Source organism: Taeniopygia guttata, chromosome 1 (genome assembly GCF_048771995.1).
Source record: "Taeniopygia guttata chromosome 1, bTaeGut7.mat, whole genome shotgun sequence".
Lineage (NCBI taxonomy): Eukaryota > Metazoa > Chordata > Aves > Passeriformes > Estrildidae > Taeniopygia > Taeniopygia guttata.
In genome coordinates, this window is record NC_133024.1 from 75463418 (window position 1) to 75485042 (window position 21625).

The 21625-nt window shown below is 34.4% G+C and overlaps 1 protein-coding gene across 4 annotated transcripts in view; it reads right to left on the reverse strand.

Annotated features, from left to right (window-relative positions):
• Nucleotides 1–21625, reverse strand: part of UGGT2 (UDP-glucose glycoprotein glucosyltransferase 2) — a 76925-nt gene that overhangs the window by 38104 nt on the left and 17196 nt on the right. For 3 of the 4 annotated variants that reach the window (XM_030276202.4, XM_072931304.1, XM_030276225.4), the window contains 11 exons: nucleotides 21074–21173; nucleotides 19904–19985; nucleotides 17765–17865; nucleotides 14737–14836; nucleotides 10890–10950; nucleotides 8061–8152; nucleotides 6975–7125; nucleotides 5869–5988; nucleotides 3632–3717; nucleotides 2067–2202; nucleotides 417–548 (listed from right to left, as the gene is read on the reverse strand). In XM_030276202.4, the coding sequence (XP_030132062.4) occupies nucleotides 417–548; nucleotides 2067–2202; nucleotides 3632–3717; nucleotides 5869–5988; nucleotides 6975–7125; nucleotides 8061–8152; nucleotides 10890–10950; nucleotides 14737–14836; nucleotides 17765–17865; nucleotides 19904–19985; nucleotides 21074–21173 (1161 nt within the window). The remainder of the gene's footprint in view (nucleotides 1–416; nucleotides 549–2066; nucleotides 2203–3631; nucleotides 3718–5868; nucleotides 5989–6974; nucleotides 7126–8060; nucleotides 8153–10889; nucleotides 10951–14736; nucleotides 14837–17764; nucleotides 17866–19903; nucleotides 19986–21073; nucleotides 21174–21625) is intronic. The other variant, XM_002196765.7, reaches the window with a different exon arrangement.

The window sequence follows — 21625 nt, forward strand, 5'->3', positions numbered from 1 at the left end:
ATTCTTAGCTTATTATTTTATTTTAAATAAAAATAAAAATAAAGCAAATAACATCAGAGAAGAACCCTGAGACAGTCAAAGCTGCTTTTACCACAGAAAGAACCCTAAAAAAAGGTCAAAAGGTTTTTGTGTTTGTAAGTCAAACTCTATTTGATAAGAAAGCAGAATTCAAGAGAGACCCCTTGACATGCCTACTAGAAAAATACTTGTGACTCCTGAAAGCAGCAGGCAAGAGTCCATTTTCATAGTGAGAGTAGTAATGCAGAAACCTTTACAACATTTCCATTAACGACTGAATGGTGGCTGAAGAAAAATTTCACTCAAAGGTGCTTTAAGATTTAGCAATCCTTCAGCTAGTAAATGCATTGAGTTGTATACACTGCAGTATTTCTTACTCAGCACAGCTCTCAACGTACCTTCCTCCCTTCATCATATTCAGAATGAACATCCAGGATACTCTGAACATTAGCATGGGGGTACTCACTACTAAGAACATGTTTCACACCATCTACTGTCAGAACATTTCCATCTTTCACTTCATGGTACATCTGTAAGAATTATAACCGAAAGAAATTTAAAAATGTAGTAAGTTGTCAAACAACGAGATAAAATTAATAGAAGTAAATAAACAATAAGTATAATCTCTTTATAGTGCACTAGAAAACTTTATACTGGTATAATTTCATATTGCTTTTATTGCTGTACTGTAGTTTTTATACTGCTTTATAATTATCACCATTATCACCATTGCACATATGCATGGTTTTTTATTAGAGCACTGTTCCAATTGATCATTATACCTTTAGTCTAAATCTGAAGTGGCCAAAGAAATACACCTATGTGAGCTAAATGTGAAAGGTTATTTTTCTCTACTACTTGGAGAGGTAATCTAAATTCTCTCTATAAACTAACTAACATAGGTAGTTACCTGAATCCATATAAATCCAAGCCTAAACTAGTTAGTGATAATTTTTTCTTACCATTATTTTATTTCATAGAATGATATCTTATTACTTTCATCAAACATACAATAAAAATTTGAAGTGAAAATTATTCATTTCTCTTCAAATGAGGAGCAATATTTTTCTCTAAAGCTCTGAATAGCTCAAACTTTATTTTCTTGCTTCTGTTTTTGCTATCTTTCAACTATATTTATCATCCCCCCTTTTTATATTACGAAACAAAGTAAAGAGAGGAATACATTTTAAAAAGCAGACTGTAAATTATATTTTTGATCTAGTCATGGATAATTGTTACCCATGCATGTCAGCTCCCTAACATTTGTGGATTTCTCTTCCAAGGTGTTCCTAGTTACTTCAATTCCTTTAATCTTAAACTCTCTAAGTTTGTCCATGACACCATGACATTTTCTAAGCACTAAACATAAAATCAGAAAACAAAGGGAAGAAAAATTGCTATGTATAAATAGCATATTCTCTAACTTTTACCCACAGAGCCTCTACATAGATGGGTCACCTTATTTCTCCCCCATTCACCTCTCATCTCTGAAATTCCTGTCTTATGAGAATCTGCATTCTCTCAAAGTTAACCTGTCTCATTAAGCTGCAAGCCTGGAGTACTTCTATGTTTTCTGCACCCATGGACAGCTCAAGCATGACTAAAGAAAAGAAATTATCTTACTTTTTTCACTTCCTACACTGGACAATAAGAAAGGGTTTTTCAAATCTTATAGGACTGCCAGAGTTGACATTAAAATCCCTGTACTCCAAAAAACACAGAACACAAAGACATGCCCATTACATTAACACAAATAATACAGAATAATTTTTCTTAATAGTAAAAGCTGCAAGGCATACATCTACTTTTTTTATATTATTGAAGGAAGCCCATTGATAGGCAAAATTACAAGAGAAAATTGGTTTCTGCGAGAGGAAAGTATTTCTGCAACTTATTCTATAGACTATTAATGCTATACATGCTTTTAATACTTAATTTCTGCATAAAGTAAATGCATACATCTCATGTTATCACAAGGTAGCAAGAGCCTAACTATTAATAAATTATAAACCAGAAGTAAATAGATGATTTCTTGTGAAAGAACTAACATTAATTATCGACATAAAGGCCTGAGAGGTGTCAGATTCTTCTGCAATGTAATTAAAAGTTCTCCAAAGAGCTACTCCAGCATCTTCATTTCCATCAATTTCTTCTTTTGTACTTAAAATAAAAACAATTCCAATTCTATAAAAAAAAAAATAAAAAGAGATCATACATTTCAACACAATATCTGCTTCACACAAATTCTAATACAATCATGGAAGAGCCAAATGTTTGCATTCAAGTGATCTGCCCAGCACATAGACATAAAAACCCTGTACCTGGGTGGTGTTCCTATGACTGTGTGCTGACACAGGATGCCAGCCAGGTATCCTACATCAGCTCTGCAGTATGCTTAGGTTACCAACTATGTACTGACTTTACAAATACCTTTTACAGCTGACAATAATTAAGATTTCTGTGAGTCAATAGGGTTTAATCACAGTACTTTCTCTCCTTACCTATATGAAGGTTTTGATTCCTTACATTCCTGCCATCATCTCTTAATGGCTAAAATCTTTTTTTTAATCTGGGCATTGCTTGTCTAATTTTTCCTGACAAGAGATAACTTGAGTAGAGGCATGAAGATGTGCTGGGGTACTGATGTCCCATCGTCAGTATGTGCCACTCCTACTAGCCCTTCTCTGGCCTTTTTAACCTTCTGGGCCTTCCACCACTCTGACACTGCCGTTCATTTTCCACTCATATCACTTTTAAACACATCTACTACTAATCTCTACATTTCCATTAATTGAAAGAAAACACAAAGAGATATGAGGCTTGGGAGGTAAAAAGGCCTATTGGAGGTGGTACACTGATACTATTTTCATATAAAAAGCCTGGACTGAGACTAGGCCATACTATCTTTATGGTCACTTCCAACCCAAAACTTTCTGTGAAGACACACAGAACACTGTGATCTATCTTTCATTATGCTTTTGTAATTGAATGATAAAAAATTAAGAAAAACTACTACAAAAAAAGATCAGAACTAGTAAAATTTTCAAGTAAAATGAAACATCTGTAATTTATTGAGGACACAAAAAGCCATTTCACAGGAAGATTTTAAATATTTAACATGCAATTCATCTTGCTGAACCTTAGATATCCTTCTTTAATAAACTGTGGAAATAAACAGCCATTTCTGAGACCAATTCACTTTTTTTTACAATTAGGTATCTCAGATCAACCAGACTCTTCCTCAGAAGTGTCTCTCTCTCTCAAATTGAAAACATTCCTTGAAAGAATGTTTTACATAACGAATATTTTTATTAGAATGCAACTTTGCAAGGGTACCCAGTGGGACTCTTTCACAAGACAAATTTTTATCAGACTTGTGCAGTTCATTTTACACACACTCATGTATGTCATACCTTGCAATCTATTTGCTTAAGAACACTTAATACCTGAGTAAGCTTGACACAAATGGGTAACAAATGTGCCTTATTAAAATGTTGTTACATTGGATTTAACCTGAATTCACATCCTTGTCTAGTAGAACAGAAGATGAAGAAGAAAAAAGGAAAGAATCCTTATTTAAAGATTTTTCCTCAAGACTTTCAGTTTTCCTTACCTAAGTGGTACATCATGATGATAGAATAATTCTGCCAGCTTCATATAATCACCAGTATCTTCTTGGACAGGATCAACAAAAAGTACCTAAGAAGAAAAAACATATCAGGCATCCAATATTTATTCTTGATGTCTGTTTTTATTTTTTCTTCAAACATAAAATCTAAGGCAAGAATATTCATTTCCAAAGAAACTGTATGCCCCAGCTGTTTTCAATTTTTTAAAGCATTCATTGTAAGAAAACGTTAAGACTATAAATGAAAAAATCATCAGAATTAAGGAATCTGGACCAAACGGTGAAAATAGGATTTAACCATTCACTGAACTTCAAACCAAGTGATCCATCCAACTTTCCTCCTTTGAAAGGCTCTGTGCCATTACTCTGCTTTTATTAATAAATTCCATACTTATTTTAGAAAGATATAATGCTGATTTTTCTGTTACATCTTTTAACAAACTCTCTTCTGTTGTGAAAACCAAACAAAAATAAATCAACAATATTTTGGTTAAAAACTTCAAGTAAATAATTGAGCTTTTGGGAAGATTTCTTCCTTCCTGTCTCGCCTACCTTTGTAGTCACTCATTCACTTAGTGTAGCTTAGAGTATAAACTCAGATCTTCCAGACATGCATAGAATCTAAAACTGGGATGTGTCTGCATAGGCAAATTATCCTTATGTAGATTTAACTGGACCTCATTTATAAACTTTGCACTGCAAACTCCTCTTACAATTAATCAAATTTGCTACAGTAGCTGAAATAAGGAAGGGTAACTTTAAAAATTTTGAAAACCCCCCTTCAAATGATATTGAAATGGTGTGTTATAGATTTCTATAATACAGCTCTTTTATGAAACCTGAATATGCAATGCAAGCTACTTCATATTACACACATCTTACACTTTTTTCTTACCTATTGCTGGTATTTTCATTGTCTTTTTACACAGGAACTTTGCATCACTTCACATCAAAGACAAAGGGACCAAAGTGTGCCCTCAACAGCTTTGCAGAGGACACCAAGCTGAGTGGTGCAGCTGACACACATGAAGGATGGGAAGCCGTTCAGAGGGACCTGGATAAGCTCAAGAAGTGCGTCCATGGGAACCTCACAAATTACAACAAGGCCGAGTACAAAGTGCTACATCTAGGCTGGAGCAACTCCCTGTTTATCAGCACAGGCTGAGGGATGAACAGATCGAGAACAGCCCTGCCAAGAAGGACTTGGGGGTTGCTGGTGGATGAGAGGCTGGACTTGAGCTGGCAGTGTGCACTCATAGGCCAGAAAGCCAAACATGTCCTGGGCTGCATCCAAAGCAGCGTGGGCAGCAGGGCAAAGGAGGGGATTCTGTCCCTGTGCCATGGTGAGACCCCACCTGGAGTGCTGCATCTACCTCTGGGGTTCCCGGCACAGGAAAGACATGGACCTCAAGTGGGTCCAAAGAAGGGCCACAAAACCAATCAGAATCTGGAGCACTGTTCCTATGTGCATAGGGAGACTTACAAGAAGGAGAGGGTTTTTTTACCAGTAGTAGAGACACTGTAGTGATTGAACAAGAGGTAGCAATTTTAAACTAAAAGAGGGCAGATTTTCACTGAATATGAAGAAGTGAAGATGGTGAGACACCAAAGGTGTCACAGGAGAACTGGTTGGTCAGAGAAGCTGTGGATGGACCACCATTTAAATTGTTAAAGAACAGGCTGGATGAAGTTTTGGTCATTGCAGGAGAGCGGGACTAGGTAACCTTTAATGGTCCATTACAACCCAAACCATTTTATGATTCTATGGTTCGTAAGATTACCTTTTCTAATTTCTAATTTAAATCAGCAATAGCTGCTTCCCTAGCTTACTAAGTGACACAATCCTATCTACAGAGGAAAAATTAAGCTACAATACATTCATAATTAGTATGCTTTATAACTTAAATATCTTTGTACCTCAGTTTACCATCTCTAAACCATGGACAGCTATCACTACCTTCACTCATGCTTTGATAGTAGTGAATTTTCTATGTGTAGCATGGAAAGGAACATAAAAACTCTTTACAAAACTGTGCCCAAATTCATCTGCAAATCAAACTAATAACCACCTGTGACTCACTAGAAAAAGCAGTATTCACTACTCTTAGCAGATCCACATAGGAAACTTAACAATAAATCCAGCATGTGTATTTTTTAATAAACTGTCTGCCCACATATTAACATATAAAGCATGCAAAAAAACCAAAGTTCTCCAAACTTACCAAGTTATATAAATTGCGCCTAATCTCATGTAAAAATCCAGGAAATGAGGGTTTTAGCAGTTCCTGATAGCTTTCAGGCCACGTGCTATAGCTGTGATCTTGTTCTATATTATTAATCCACTAAAACAAAAAAGGCTACCATTTAGAAAATGTGCATCGAACACTGGGAATAATAATACTATAAAATGTCTCTCTTTTGTTAAATAATAACAGGAAATAGCTTCTAAATTTTATCTTTCTTTTTCTTTTTAATCACACTGTTTTTATCTACAGTACACAATAAAACTAATAGTGGATGGAAAAGGAAAAAGGATCATTAGTGCTGTGTATAAGGATGTGAATAAAATTATTTTTTTTTAACGGTGAAAATTACTTTCACAATGCAAACATCATAACAATGTATCACACAGATGTGTGTAACACAGCACAACCATCTTGTAATCCAAGCATAGTATTTATCTTCAGACTGCAGCAACAGAACGTTAGATAGATCAAAATAAGCAATTAAGAATAAATCAGCCAACGTGGCTGGTTTATTCTTCTAGTCCTTTCTGTGCAAGCTGGGGCAAACAGAAGAGTCAAAGTGGCTCTTTCAGATGCAATGTAATATTTTAGTGCTGTAGTGGTGCTGGTTTGTGCCTTTTCCCCTGCTGTTATAACCTTTGTAATGAAACCTGTGTAAATTTTGAAGAAGGGTAAAAATCACAGTCATTGGACAGCTAGAAATAATATATTTAAGTGGCCCAAAATTCACCTATCATACTTGTAAAGTACACTTAGAAGTCTTGTATAATATGAGATATATATAGTATTATGTAGCTACATTAATTGCTATAAAAGGCAAATTCTATAGTTTGGAGTGTGCAACTACTCTGTATTTTTCATTTCCATTAAACACCCTATATCTTAATATTTTAATAAGGTATAAACCTGAGAAAATTACTCAAAATACTGAAGAGATATTACCCTTGAAAACATTTTGAACTGCTAATTGATATATGGCCTTATGCAGACTATTTCAACTGAGGTAAAAAAAAACGGAAAACTGTGTCATATGGAGAATTATTAAAGATGTAATCTCTAAAAAAATAACTCTAGTTACTTACTATTATTGAAGAGTGACGAATATCGAGTGCATAATTATTATCTTTAGGATGTACATGCAACCTCATAAATTTACTCAGGGCCTCTCCTTTGATTCCAAGTTCATGAAGGCCATGCATCACTTTTCCTTCCAGTTTAAGAGTCTCTAAAATGCTTTTTCAGGAAGATAAAGTACATATGTCTACAAAGACCTCTTGTCATGACATAAAAATTATTTTTAAAACTAAAAAAAATCCTCATGTTAATAGTCTTAGGAATGTTTTTTCTTTATATTCTCCCACAGCCTAATGTTTAAAACAACATCAGTTAATAACACTATGCCTCTAACTTATTTCAAAACATAATTACAACAAATTTATTCATTTAGATCTATTTTATACAAAGGAATTTTATCTGTCTTTAGTAAGAAGTGGCAGGACAGCAGAGTGAAAACTTTCTTGCTGCACTGTCCTGCCTGATGCCAAAATCCAAGCTGGAGTACTCTAGGAAGCAGCTTTGCAAGTGAATAGAGAAGCAAGGAAGTAATGGAGACACGCATGAACTCTTAAGCCTGTATCATGGCAGAACTCAGCATAGAGGAAACACACAGCCACACCCTTAAACCTCCCAGAAGATCCAATGGGACTCTGGAACATCTGCTGCAATCTGAAAGTTCAAATTTGAGAATAAAATCCCCCTGAAGTACTCCACAGCAGAACACAGCTGGCAAGACTTTGTGACTGCCTTCATGTCTATATTTTCCTGATTTTCAAGTAAGAGGGATATGAAAGCATTACTTACTTTTTTATAAAGTGCTTTTCACACCTTTTTACAAACACATGTTAGATTCCTTTCATTTCCAAATTAATATTATATGATGAGTTGTAAAATTATAAGCAAATTCGAAAATATAGAAAAGAGAAAAGGCTATTCTCAACTAATTGTGCTCAGTCACTGACATAATGCCCATACTCCAAGCAAAACCACTGTCAATTAGTATTCCTCCTACTGGAACACTTCCTTGCCCCCAAAATGCAACAGGTGAGACTAGGACCAGGAGCACAACTGCCCAGTAAGTCTGTGACCTTCAAACAAAATGTACATCTTACCTAAAGGGATCTTGAAAATCCAGGTCAATATGAAGGCCATTCAGAAACAAACGTGCTTCTCCAGGTTGAATTCCAAGTGTTTCATGGAAATGCTAAAAAGTAAATAGTACTGCTTACTTATTTAGGTCTATGTCTACAATAACATATAGAAACACCCTTAAGCAATTCTGCAAAACAGACACATCAAATCTTTTCCACACAATTTCTTCTTTTATCTGAGTGTTGGAAAAAATCATGACCACATATTTTATGAGTGCTATTTAATATACTTCAGGTGTACAGATACAAATGGAAACAACCTACCTGTCCAAGGCAGAGAAAAGGACATATTCTCAGTGTTTGCTGACAGAAAGTGAAAATACACACATACAGAAACACAGCTTGTAAGTTTTAAAATTATTTCTATACATCCACACAGCAAAGGGAAACCTTACATGTGTCACTCCACTTGAAACCAGCTTTCTCAATGACTTAATATCTCTCAATTCTGAAAAACTTGTAGTCGAACTGTTTCAAAAAATTAGGAAAAATGGACTAGAAACTTAAAATCTTGTCTAACAAACGGACCATGGAAAGAACACAGAGAGAAAGGGATAGCATATCTTTGCTTGGCAAAGAAGAAAAAAGATCCACAATAAACAAATACAAGAGGAAGGTGGTATTTAGGGAGTAAAGCATCTATTATCATTTTCCGAGAGAGCTCTGAGGCACAACACCATTCAGTCTGTAGCAAGATAACTGACAGGAGAAACAGCAGTAGTGTATTCTAACTCATGACAGAAGGAGCAGTCAGATTTCCAGATCTGCCTTAACTCCCAACAGAGAAATAGAAACCACAAAAAATACACATGAGAAAGATGTATTTTTTTTTTTCAGTTTAGCTCCTATTTGCTAAACAAAGTAAATGTGAACAAAAAAAATGTACTTTAAGAAAAGCTTGCCTATAGCAGCAACTCAGGCTCAGTATGTCACTCCTGATATAAAGCTGTAACTGAACAAATGAGAGCAAAAATGAGAGAATCCTGAAAATGGTATCATTTCTGTAAAGCAGTGTGGTTACTTTCACACAGTTAAATGTAAGTAGAAAATGCAAATCAGAAAAGAACCAAGATGAACTGCAGAATGTTAATGTTGGAAGGGATCACAGTGTGTCACCTGGTCCAATCTCCCTCCCCAAACAAGGTTATCCTAAAGCACATTGCACAGTACAGTGTCCAGATATGCAGTCTTGAATATCTCCAGGGAATGATACTCCACAACCACTCTGGGCAATCTGTTTCAGTGCTCAGTCACTCACAAAGTAAAGAAGTTCTGCCTCATGTTCAGATGGAACTTCCCCACTCACCAGTTTTTGCCCATTGCCTCTTATCCTATTGCTCAGCACCATGGAGAAGAAGAGCCTGGCTCCATCTTCTTGACACCCTCCCTTCAGATGCTTACAGATATTGATAGATCAGAGGCAAGATTCTTAATACAATTTTGATGCTAGATATTTGATTTCTAGAAGTGCATTGACTTTATCATAAAAATGTTGATGGAAGGAGTATTTAGGCATCCAACACTAGAATTTAAGGCTGATCATATTAATATTGTATTTTCTTGTAAAACTTCAGCAAATTATTGCATTGTAAGTTTTGAGTTCAGTTTAATGAGATTTTATTTTTTTCTTTTATCTATAGCAGTTCTTTGTCTATTTCTTGCTTAGGTATCAACTCATTATACCTAAATCATCACATGTCTTTCACTTGTAATAACTTTATTTCCTCCCGTTGCATTTCCTATTCAACTTTCATTATCTTGAGAGGGAATCATCCAGTTACACACAGCATGGGATCATATCTCTCCTGCTGCTAGATGGATGTACTGCAGTTCAAGAATGCACATGACAATTTATTGTGTTCAAGAAGTTTCTTTACTTTAATTCAATAAATTTTAGCTTTTAGCTGTTTAAAGGCCTTTAGACTACAGGAAGGATGTGACCTCGCATGAAATTAAAACTTAGTGTGATAGGTGCATAAAATCCTCTCAATGTAGTTAATATATTAATGGAATCATAGGTGTGATTCAGCTGACCAACCACACATATCCTCTGTAATTTGTTTCAGCTCCAAATTTTAAGTTACTTCTCCCAATAATTTCATTTGACTAATCATTAATGTCATTTCACATGACCAGTCCTACAAGAATGGTGCCTGACATTTACTTGCAACACTCAATGTGAAATAAAAAATCCAAACTGAACAGAGACAGACAATGAATTCAACAAACATTAAGGGGTATCTCAGAATAAATCTCGAATCAGTCAAAATCACAGAACAGGGACTCCTCACACGGTACAAGGCAAAAATGATGCAGTGAATCAAGGATGAAAACAAAACCACCATCTGCCACAGATGATGTTCAAAACACCTTGCAGAACAGCTGCATGTGTGATTCCGAGAGCGTGAAAGCTCCAAGTTCGCATTTGCTGACCATGACATAAGCAGCAGGCTTAGATTCAACACCATAGCCATAGAAAAAGTAACTGATACCTATTTTGCTTTCCCAGTACACAATCTGTGACTCAACTCAACACACTCCATGAAAATTGTTTGGCCTTGCCTAATTCTGTAAAACCTAAAGAGAGAATGGAGAAAGTTTCACGAATAGCAGAAAGTGAAATGCTTGAATTACATATTTAAATGTTAATCTGTGTCACAACAGATTTTTAGAACAATTAGTTCTTTTTCTTTAACAAAAACTGTCAAAGTTGCTGCAGTAAAAAAAAAATCTCCAAAAGCAGCAATACAATAGTAGTTCAAATGTCCATCCAAAGAAATAAAAACAAACCTTCTGATTTTCTTCTATTTCTTTTTGCATTTTCTTGTCTACAGGTATTCTTGTAAGTGATCTGTTAAAATAAAATATTTGTATCACTCAATCATGTTATTAAAAAAAAATAATTATTTTATATGAAATTGGTATTTTCATTAAGCATCCCATGCACTGTAACTGAAGAATACTCTAAGTCTTAAAAAGAAGAGTAATGCAGTATCATAAACACTGAATACTTAAGACAAATACAGTTCTGTTTTACTCTAGGAAACCCACATTTCAGATTCAGGCTAGGATTTTTTTTGCAGTAATATCAATGTATTTTTTATCACTCTCAATCTTTCCTCATGGCTTGTTTTCCTGGATATACATTACAAAAAAGTAAGCTGTTTGGTCATCTAAATTATTACCTAAGTGCATACCATATTTGCATATTTTAAGTTCATATTACTGTCTCCATGGTACACAACTTTACAGCATGGAGAGCCATGGATTTGTCTGGACAGAGGCAAGGAAAACATGCAAACAATGACCACTTTAAAATTAGCTGAGACTTAGAAAAAAGAGATTTGCAGATAGAGACCACTGAAAATGTTAAGCATTCACAGAAAGACAAAGTTTTACTTTCCTTATTCATTCCATCTTTTGAAGGTAAACCATCGATTTGTCTTTTTTACCTTTGATGAATGTTCTGGATGACTATTTTATCTTCCCCTGCCACAGTGTGTTGTATGTGAAGTTTGTAATTATCAGGCTTATCATAAAACACTTTCAGAGGAAAATTAATCTCTCCATGTTTTAAAAAAAACCTAAACCATATTAACCTAAATATGACTGTCCAGATAAATGCCAAAATAAATGTTCTAGTTGAACATTCTCTCAAAAGAGGACTGTACATGTTTTAGTGAATTTGTATGGAGCTTCAAGAAAAACTGGAGTCATCTTAAACTTTAAAGTTAACTAAGCAAACTGAGAATGATCCTGTAAGCCAGTTTCAAATTTGTGGAAAATAAAGTATTTAATAATATAAATCCTCACCTCCCCCTAAAGAAACTGATTCAGAATAGATCTTGCTAGTATACTCCACATTTCTCACAGTGTATCAGAAATAAGACATAAAATCAGTTTATTTTAAATAACTATTCAAGCTTTCCAGGCGACCAAACAGACATATTGTAGGAGCAAACAGTATTTTTCCAAGCTTGGTATTAGAGAGTTCTGAAATAAAAAAATTCACAAAATAATTTAAAAACCTGAATTTTATCATGCTGAACTCAACAAAAATAGTAGGGCCTGGAACTCTCAGAAGCACACTCAGTTGATAAAAAAATGCACAGATAAAATGGACAACCTGTATATTTCCAAATGGCTCCTAATGTGAGTAGTTCAGCCGAAAAATAAAACAAAAATATGAAAACAAGAAGATGGAAAGAAAAAAACAAAGGTGGTCCAACATTAGCAAGGAAGTAAAATACCCATCAGCAAAAGGTAAGCTTTACTGATAGCTATACTAGCAATAGAAAGCAATCAAAGGAATCATTAAATAGCTCTTTGTTCATGCATGGCAGTTGACAATGCAGGATTCTAGCATAATATTATGGAGAAAGTATGATGGTTAACCCTTGAAAAGGACACCCAGCAACCTGAGGTAGCAAGCATACCTGTGAAAGACATCTGTTCATTTTCAGTTCCGTCATTTGTTCAATTTGTTCAGAGCATCACGAAATTGTTACCATTGCTTTTGTAATCATCAAGTGCAAGAGTCTAACTAAAGAGAAACACTTCACTGGCTGAAAGTAAGTGGATACTATTTATCTTTCTACATCATGCAGGAAAGTTTTTGAGTGACCTTAAGGTTGAAATATTCCCTATAATTTTATGCAAGTTTATTCTTATCTGGAAGAACATGTAGCCATGTAGTACTGAATGTTGAGGAAAAAAGGAACCATTCACAGGATCATAATGTTAACATCCGTGAATAATTAATAAATAGCAAGTAACAGAGCATTATAATACTTAATTATCTGCTCTTTGAGAATGCAATAATATGACAAGTATATAACAAATCAAAGATGAAAAATACCTTATAAAATGAATTATCAAAATGTTGCCATGACATATATCATCTGGTACACTGTCTACATCTGATGACATTTTGTAAAATCTACCTCAAGACTAACCTTTTCAACTGGAAATACTGAGATAAAAATACAAGTGGTAAATTAGAAAATGAAAGAAAATTTCAGAGGAGTGGTATAATATTTTTAAGGTCTAAGGAACCCCATTTTTAAGAAACATGCAGTATTTTATTCTCATAACTACAGTTCTAGAATTTGCATACAGCCTTTTTAAACCAAATTTCGTGTAATAAAAATGGTTGTTTTCATATAAAAACTGTCTGAAACTTACACAATTTAAAAATACTATTATTATAATGATTGGCTATTTATCTAAAGTGACTAAGCAATAACTCTTCATTTTCTGTTTCTTCTAGTTTTTTTCCAAACTAGTATTTTGATTCATCAGGTTAAGCATGATTAGATTATTAATGAAATTTAGTCTGCGCACTATTTTTACACAATGTCCCTTTAAGATGTCAATGTAGACCTACTAAATTTAAATTATTTAAATATTTGTAATCTCTCATGTTACAAATAGCATGCTAGATTATCATGTTAGAATATATCATGCAGGACAGAAAGAGTGATTCCCCTTTTATTAATTTTGAAGTCTTGTACTTTTACCCAGAAAATACTTGAAGAGTAGGTAACTTGAGCTCTCTAATGCCACAAATACACAATGGGAGTTGGAGGGGAATGTAACGATTAAATGACGAGTGAAATCCATTATTTAAATGTCACCTGGCACACTTCAAAATGACTTTTTCTTCTCCTTTAAAGAACAGAACTGGACCTGAAGTTTGACATTTTGCACACTTCCACTATCTCCTACTAGAAAGCTGAAATTTCTGATTGCTAATCTAAGTGCAAATTTAGACCATACTATTTCATAATAATTATGCTTCAGGCATTTCAAAAGGCATTTTGCTTCCTTGACACAGGATGTTACAATGGTAGTTTTCCCATTATGGTGTAGATTTTCTCCAACAAACAATCAGGGGTGACAATGAAATACTGTGATAATTAAACAAGAGCGGCAAAATGTGAAAGCACGCTGCGTTAAGAGCCCTATTTAGCATTACATTTAATTCAGTAATTCAAGCAAATATTGCTGATAGGATTACATGAAGAACTTAATAAGTATGAAGAAAAGCATTTCTCAATTACAATACTACTGGCTTACAGGAAGAACAATTTTTCATATTTGGATAGCTAAAATCAGGATATGTCCATTTATTTAATATTTATCTTGATCTTTTATTAAGTAATCTGTTATGGAAGACACATCTTCCCCAGTAAGAACACTACCACACAACAGTCAGGGCCCAATCTCGACAGCAACACTGTGCTTAGAACTAATGTGTGTAGATGCCCACAAAATTTACTAACAGTATTTTGTCTCTTCCCATTGTGACTAGTTCTGCTACTAATTCAACAGAAGTTTTCACCGGGAAATATCAGTCCAGTGAAACCCATGAGGACTGAGTGCCTCAAGTAGTGATTGGGATGTACTTATGGCATCTCCTGCATCAGACAGGAAACATTTAAGAGACTGACCATGAGCTCTCCCTGGAGTTATCGTCTACTCAGTGAAAGTGCCTGGAATCCATCTAGCAAGCTGTCAAACATGAGTATGTGACTGCAAGATTTGGATATAAATCCGTATTACTGTTATTACAGGCAAATGCAAACATAAAAATAGTGTTTGAAAAAAAAAAAAAAAAAAAGCTTAAATATCATACCTGGCTCTTATTGGGAAGTTCTGAGCGATGTCTTTCATTACCTTTAAGGCATCATAAATAGGGGTAGACATAATTCGAGTAGCTGCTTGAAAACTAAGATCTAGGATGGGGGAAGAAAAATAAATTAAAAAAAAATCACTGGAAATACCACTCAATCATTACTGCCTACAGTCAGAAAACTGTTACATATACACAATCTTACTATTCACATAATTTATGTTTCAGTCATTGATTCAACAGTTATGAAAGTTACATTATTAAGGTTGAAAAACTGATCATATTAAAGTTGGAAATATTAAATTCAGGCTTTTCTACAGAATTCTGCTTGACTTTCTTGAACATACACATTGTATATGTAATTTCTAAATTTAAAGAAACACTTCGAAAAAATCTAGATCATTCATCACAAGGTATTATGTTATCATCAAAAGGGTAGTACCACACTCAAACCTAGATACACCCCAATCCTAAGACACCCATAACTGCAGGAAAGAGCAAGACCTTTCCAGATCCAGGACTTCACAAGTTTTTCAGATGATAAATATATTTAATGTAGAAAGCTGCATAGATCATGTGAATTGAACAATTTTCAAAAGTAGCTGCAACTTTACAGAGAAAATGGTGACTAGCAAATGGAAAGTCAAACTACCCTAAAATTTCAGTTCTCAAACACCTGGCACATTTTTAAAGGGATCCCATTCTCAGAACAAAGTAGACTTTCAGCTAACAGGACAGTTTCAAATTAATCTATCCACTGAAAAAAACAATGATAGAATTCAGTCAGCTGTCCCTGGAGTCTAACTTGAACATGACAAATTTTGACATGTAAGACTAGGACAAATCCAATTTTGGTATCAATGCGGTAACACAGTACAATACTAGATGCTTCCATATACCTTGTACACATCTGCATAACAAACTCATGCAGTGATGGCTTTTCCCCAGAATTTTCTAGTTAAGATGGTTAAACAAAAACTGAAAGCCTCAGGTTATTCTGTTTGAGGAAAGCTAACGCCATATATAGTAAAAAGTGCTGGCCAGAAAGAAGTAGAGAATGCTGCCTAGTAAAAGTTTACACCATCTTCTTGAAGCAATTAGGAATTAAAAAAAAAAAATGGAAGGCTGAATCAAAGTGAATAGGACATTCCTAGTTTAGCCTGATAAGGCTAAAAATATAGGCTGAAAAAAAAATAGGTGAGTGAAGTGGAATGTTAACTTCTGTTTTTTAATACTTCTAACAAGAAAAGAAATCACTCTTAAAAGTAGGTTTCAGGACCCTTTCAACAGGCATATAAGTTGTGATCTGTTGAAGCAACAACACCCAGCTGCTGCTGTTACTACAGATAGTGAGGAAGCTGTGAACTTGGGTCATACACTTAAAACCCTTCATAAACTGTTAATAATTTCCATTTTATGCTGAACAGCTAGGATACAAATATTCAAATACCACTCAGGCCAGCTGACATCTTTGTACCTCCTTGGTTATCTCTGGTCAAGGCTGTCACTTACAGACCTCCCCTTGCAGCACCCTAACACAGCTGAGAGCACAGTGTAAGGCACCTTCAGGAAAAAGTACTTACTAATTACTTACCTAAAATATAAAAGCTCTTGAAAGACAACTCTTGAATGGTGTTTAGGTTCATTTATAAATAGAAGTATGCCCTATAGCTGAAGTAGTTTTGCTTAAATTTAGCTAGATTTTTACTTTGAAGCTAATTAAAGGAAATCAGAGAGAAACTGAGCCATTAATTCAGCCACTATAATTAGTCATTAAGAATGAACTAGAGAAAGCACCCTGTCATGTCAGCAGTCAGGGTATCGAAACAACTGCACCAAAAAATGTGGGGGCTGAAGACTAAAGATCCTGCACCATAAGCCACTACAAGTCTTCCTAACATAAATTAACAACATCCCAAAACTTAACTACTTTCAACACTAAGAACTGGTTCTTTGGGGAGCAGCATCAGCTTCCATTTTTATATATGTAGCCCTAACACCACAGAAAAGATCACCATTAAACAGAGACCTTGTACTGGCTTTTGAAGGCAGACATTAAAGGGACTGAAGTTTCACGGTTGCTTCAGCTTTAATATCAGCCAAGTGGCATTCAATCACACACAAAAAGAAAAATAGTCCAACCCATTATTTTCTTTTCCTACTTTTTTCCAAAGTATATTTCTCAAGAGAACTTTAAAGCAAAAATTTTCAATTGTTTTTAATTTTGGACAAAGATAAATCCTGCAGTTGAACTTCATTGACAAAAGACTGCAACTGAACTACAATTATCTCACACAGCTAATACCAGACTGGACATTGCGAGCAAGCTCTGTAACATCAGGGTCCCAAAAGAAACTGAAGCTCAGATGATTGCTCACTCTCCTTCACTGCACTAATATATAGGCAAACTAATTTTGATCAGGTTGTCCTCTAAAGCTGAAGAATCTAAGGGGGAAATTTTACTTGCATAAAATTAAATGTTGTGACATTTTATGAGAGATTTATATTTAATTCAAGCTACAGAATGTCCTACAACTCATCAGCACACAAGCTTTAGCAATCCACGTATTTATTTTCCTTTTCTACAGGAAAGCTTTCAAAAGCATGTTATTCCACTTGGTATTATATTAAAAAATGCATCAATGTGAACTGCAGCACACTGATCAAATTAATAAATTAAAGGAAACAAGCTGTCCTAACATGTATTTCATCCCAACCCAGCAATCATGTCAAAATTATATCTTTTGCCTGATGTGGTAAGCACATGTGCTTACCACAGCCTGACCTCTCAAAAAAGTTTAATACATGAGATGACACATCAGGCAGAAAAACAGGTAATATCTTTCTCCATCTTATAAAATTACTTCAATGTTCCTTTAATTTCTAGCATACAATACAAGGAATCAGCACATGCCTTTTAAATACTTGAGGTATTAAGGCCTTTTTATGAAATGATGTATCTTCTTTTAAAAGAAGCTTTTATCATAATTAAAATAACAAAAGGAATATTAAGTATAAATGCAATACATACCCTGCATCTCCCAAACCTTCAGTGGTTCCATGTTGTTAGTAGTTTCAATTAGATGTTTTTTAAACTCTATCAGATTGTTTTTCAGATCAGGATGCATCTGCCTACAATAAAACATTTTATTACAAAAAAGAATCAATTACCTCCATCAGTGTCTGCTCTTATCCAAAGTACTGCTCACAGCTAATATTGTATTCTTAGGATAACAACCAAGAATGACCTTGAATTCATTATTGAAGGAAAAATATGAATTTTGGATGAGAAAATGTGATTTCTGAGGGCTAAACCCCAGTTAAAGAGAATCACTTACGTCAGAAAGGAACTTTAAGGTTTTTAAATCCAACCATTAGGCCAGCACAGTCAAGTACACCACTAAACCATGTCCCCAAGGGCCACATCTACCCAGGCATGGAAAGTCAACCACCTTCCTGGCCAGCCTGTCCCAATGCTTGACAACTCCCTCTGTAAGGAAATTCTTACTAAATACCAGGAGTTCACTTACTTTGTAGTGATCTGTCTCAAAACTTGCCACATAAATTTAGATGGAATAAATGAAGTCAAAGTTTGGACAGTACTAACACACCATACAGGTAACTGTTTATTCAGCTTACTATAGGATGATGTATAACTAAGTGTGAATCACCTGTACTATATATTGACTGTAACTGAATGCACTCTTTGTGGCATTAACTACAAGAGGTATAGGCAATACAATGGTGAGAACATATTTTATAAATTGACAGCACTAACAAAATCAATCCACTGAGCACACAAACCATCTGTCAGAGCTAAAGAACACAGTACACAAAAGCTTAGCTATTTGTTTTGAAAATATAATAGGTAGGTAAAGAAGTTTTGAGGACAAATATTTCAGCCTGCTATAAGATATGCTTGAAAAAATTCCCCATTAAATTTCTGAACATTTTATGTCTTGTGCTTACATTCATAACTATTTCACAGCTGAGAAAAGTAAAACTTTTGACATGGCTGTAACAGAGGGACAATTTACAGCCTACTGAAACATCTATTTCACCTCCTGTATGAAAAGGAGAAGAGAAAAAAATCCAATGAATCTAGAAACAATGTCAAAAAACAGAATTATCTGACAGGTTCACAAATCAGTTCACAGTGGAGAATCAAGAGACTAAGTATAGCTAAACCTAGCAAAATACAAGAAAAAAAGCTCAGATGAAGATATGGCATAAGCATTTGGTATTACCCACTGTGCAGAATCTCAAATACATAGGTGAAACAACAGGGAAGCCTCAAGATCTGAGTGCACTTCTACCTCAATGTGTTTAAGAAAAAAAAAAGGCAGGAAGGGAGGGGATGGGATGTCAAGAATTTAGACAGAATTAGCAGCTCTGAACTCTGAGATTTACAGTTTAGCGACAATATTTACAAACAAGTTTGCTTTTTGTTTTAAATAATGAGAGAATGACATCTAGAGAAGACCCACAATCTCAAGGTATTTTGCTGAAGAACAAAATTTATGATCCCCTACACGGATCTGTTACAGAAAAAGGGAAGCACTTTGGATGACTGATACCACAAAATAAATCCAACTGAGGACTGGAATGAGTGCTCAGTAGGGTAACATTCAATTTCATTTAACATATTGCAGCTTGGAGATAAGAGTTCCTGCTGGAAGAGAATACAAACTCACAAACTCCAAAATTAGATGGTATATACAATAAGCCCATCTTCCTAGAAGTATCACTCCTTAACTCTAGGAAATCCATTACTATCCTCCTTTAAAATACCTTATGGAGATACAGCACATGTGTTTGGATTTCTTGCGCTACTCTTGCATTTTGAAAACCAACATTTTGATTCTAATTATCTAAAAAATGTGAAATCACAATGTTCTAAGTTTTTGTTAGTGCTACCCAGGCAGATACTTTTAATTTTAAAAGTTTACTGTATACATTCTAAGATTATTAGAAAATGAAAAGCAATACATTGAAATTAACAGAATAAACAATCATTGCATCTATATGTTCACAAGACATAAAAAATAAACCATCAAAATTTCTACCAAATGAAGTAATTTCCAACATAAATCTCAATTCTTCTATTAAAAAACCCAACTGGTTGAAGTTCCAGAAACAAATGTAAAAGTTTAATTATAACTTAACTCACTTTAATTTGCCGAAGAGAAATCCTTGGACATCACTCTCCTCTTCCTCTTCCTCATCTTCCTCTTCTTTTGTCTCATTTGCTCCTGAATACATAACACATGTAGACAATATAAGCCAAGAAAGTTATAGTAGTATTATGTTTCTATGAATTATAAAAGAGTTAATAGAAACACAATCACAAAGTTGTCATTCCCAGATGGAGTTTCAATTAAATTTATACTTGCATATTTTGGCATCCATATTAATTACTCTACAGAACTTTGCAACATCAAAATTAATTTTTAATATAATTCATTCAGTGGTAACATTTTTTATATATAATTAAGTAGGTGTGGTTTAACAGTTCGCTTCACAAAACAGCCATTTCTTAATTTGATTAAATGATAAGGTATAACTCTCATCAGTCAACTACTACCAAATTTACACTTGAAAAGCCTGATGACCTTAAAGCACTTGACTCTCCAGCTGGCATTTGATGTAAAATGTAGATCAGCTTCTTTCCCTTTAAAAAAACAAAACTAATTTTTTACATGACTCAAAGGTCATTAAATCTTAGTCTTATGAAAGAGTTAACTTTCATCTTGTGAAAGTTCCTGCAAAGTAATTTCTCTGTGTCCCCATGCTGCAGTTACCACTTTCTATAGTAGATGTCTTATTTTTGTAATGCGCACCAGTCCAAAATCTATAGTATGTAATATCTTTTCTACAGAAGACTGTAAAAGTATTTCCACAGAAATTCAGAAACCCCCCCCTCAGCCCTGAATCACTAATGTATAGGTACTGTAGCCATTAGAATATGAGCGATGCCAACAATCATAAAGTAATTTAAGTGCAAAGGTAAACAATCTTAAAATTACTAAGAGGAAGAAGACCAGACTGTGTTTTGAAGAGCCACAGAAAAACAGCAATTAGAGGTTAGAAAATTGACTGTATCCTAAGAACAGATCTTGTGTATTTTGTTCTGTTTTGTTTGTGTATAATGTGTGTAATGTGCATAATGTTCTTGTGTATTTTAATTTTTTAGTTCTTAATACCTGAGGATTTACTTCTGTAGACAGAAATTAAATATAACCTCCAAGACATTAATGACTCTCTTTTACAAACGGAAGATTTTAATGCATTTCAATAGCATCTTCAGCAAGATATCAAATCAATTAAAAAACCCACATACCTTTAACCTGCGTGTCATCTACCGCTTTATATTCTGTACTCTTTATTGCAAGTTCCACACCATATCCAGATAAATACATTTTCCTGGACTTTGGTTTCTGCTTGATATTTTTTTAACAGAAGAAAAAAACGTAACTTACAAAATGTATTTAAAGGAGATTAACAATATCCAATATTGTAACTTTAAAATGTTATGACATTTAAGTCATTACGTTAATTCATCTTTCAATTCATAGTGCAAGGCATATTGGCAGTCCACTGAGAAGGCATGTAAAAGAAGGTGACAATGTCCTTTATCTCCTGCAAATCACAGAAAGGCTGAAAAAAATTGTGATCTTCACACAATACTAGAAGAGGGACTAGAACAGGCATAGCTTACAGCACCCTACACAATTACTGATGCCTCACAATTCACATTTTCAACTGATACTCATTTCTTTGTAATGTTGACAGACTTCCAGGGTGTTAAGAGGAAACACTATTTTTGCATCAGACTTACTCTTTAGAAAAGTTTGATAAAGCAGTTAATCACTTTCTGCAAGGAGTATTAATA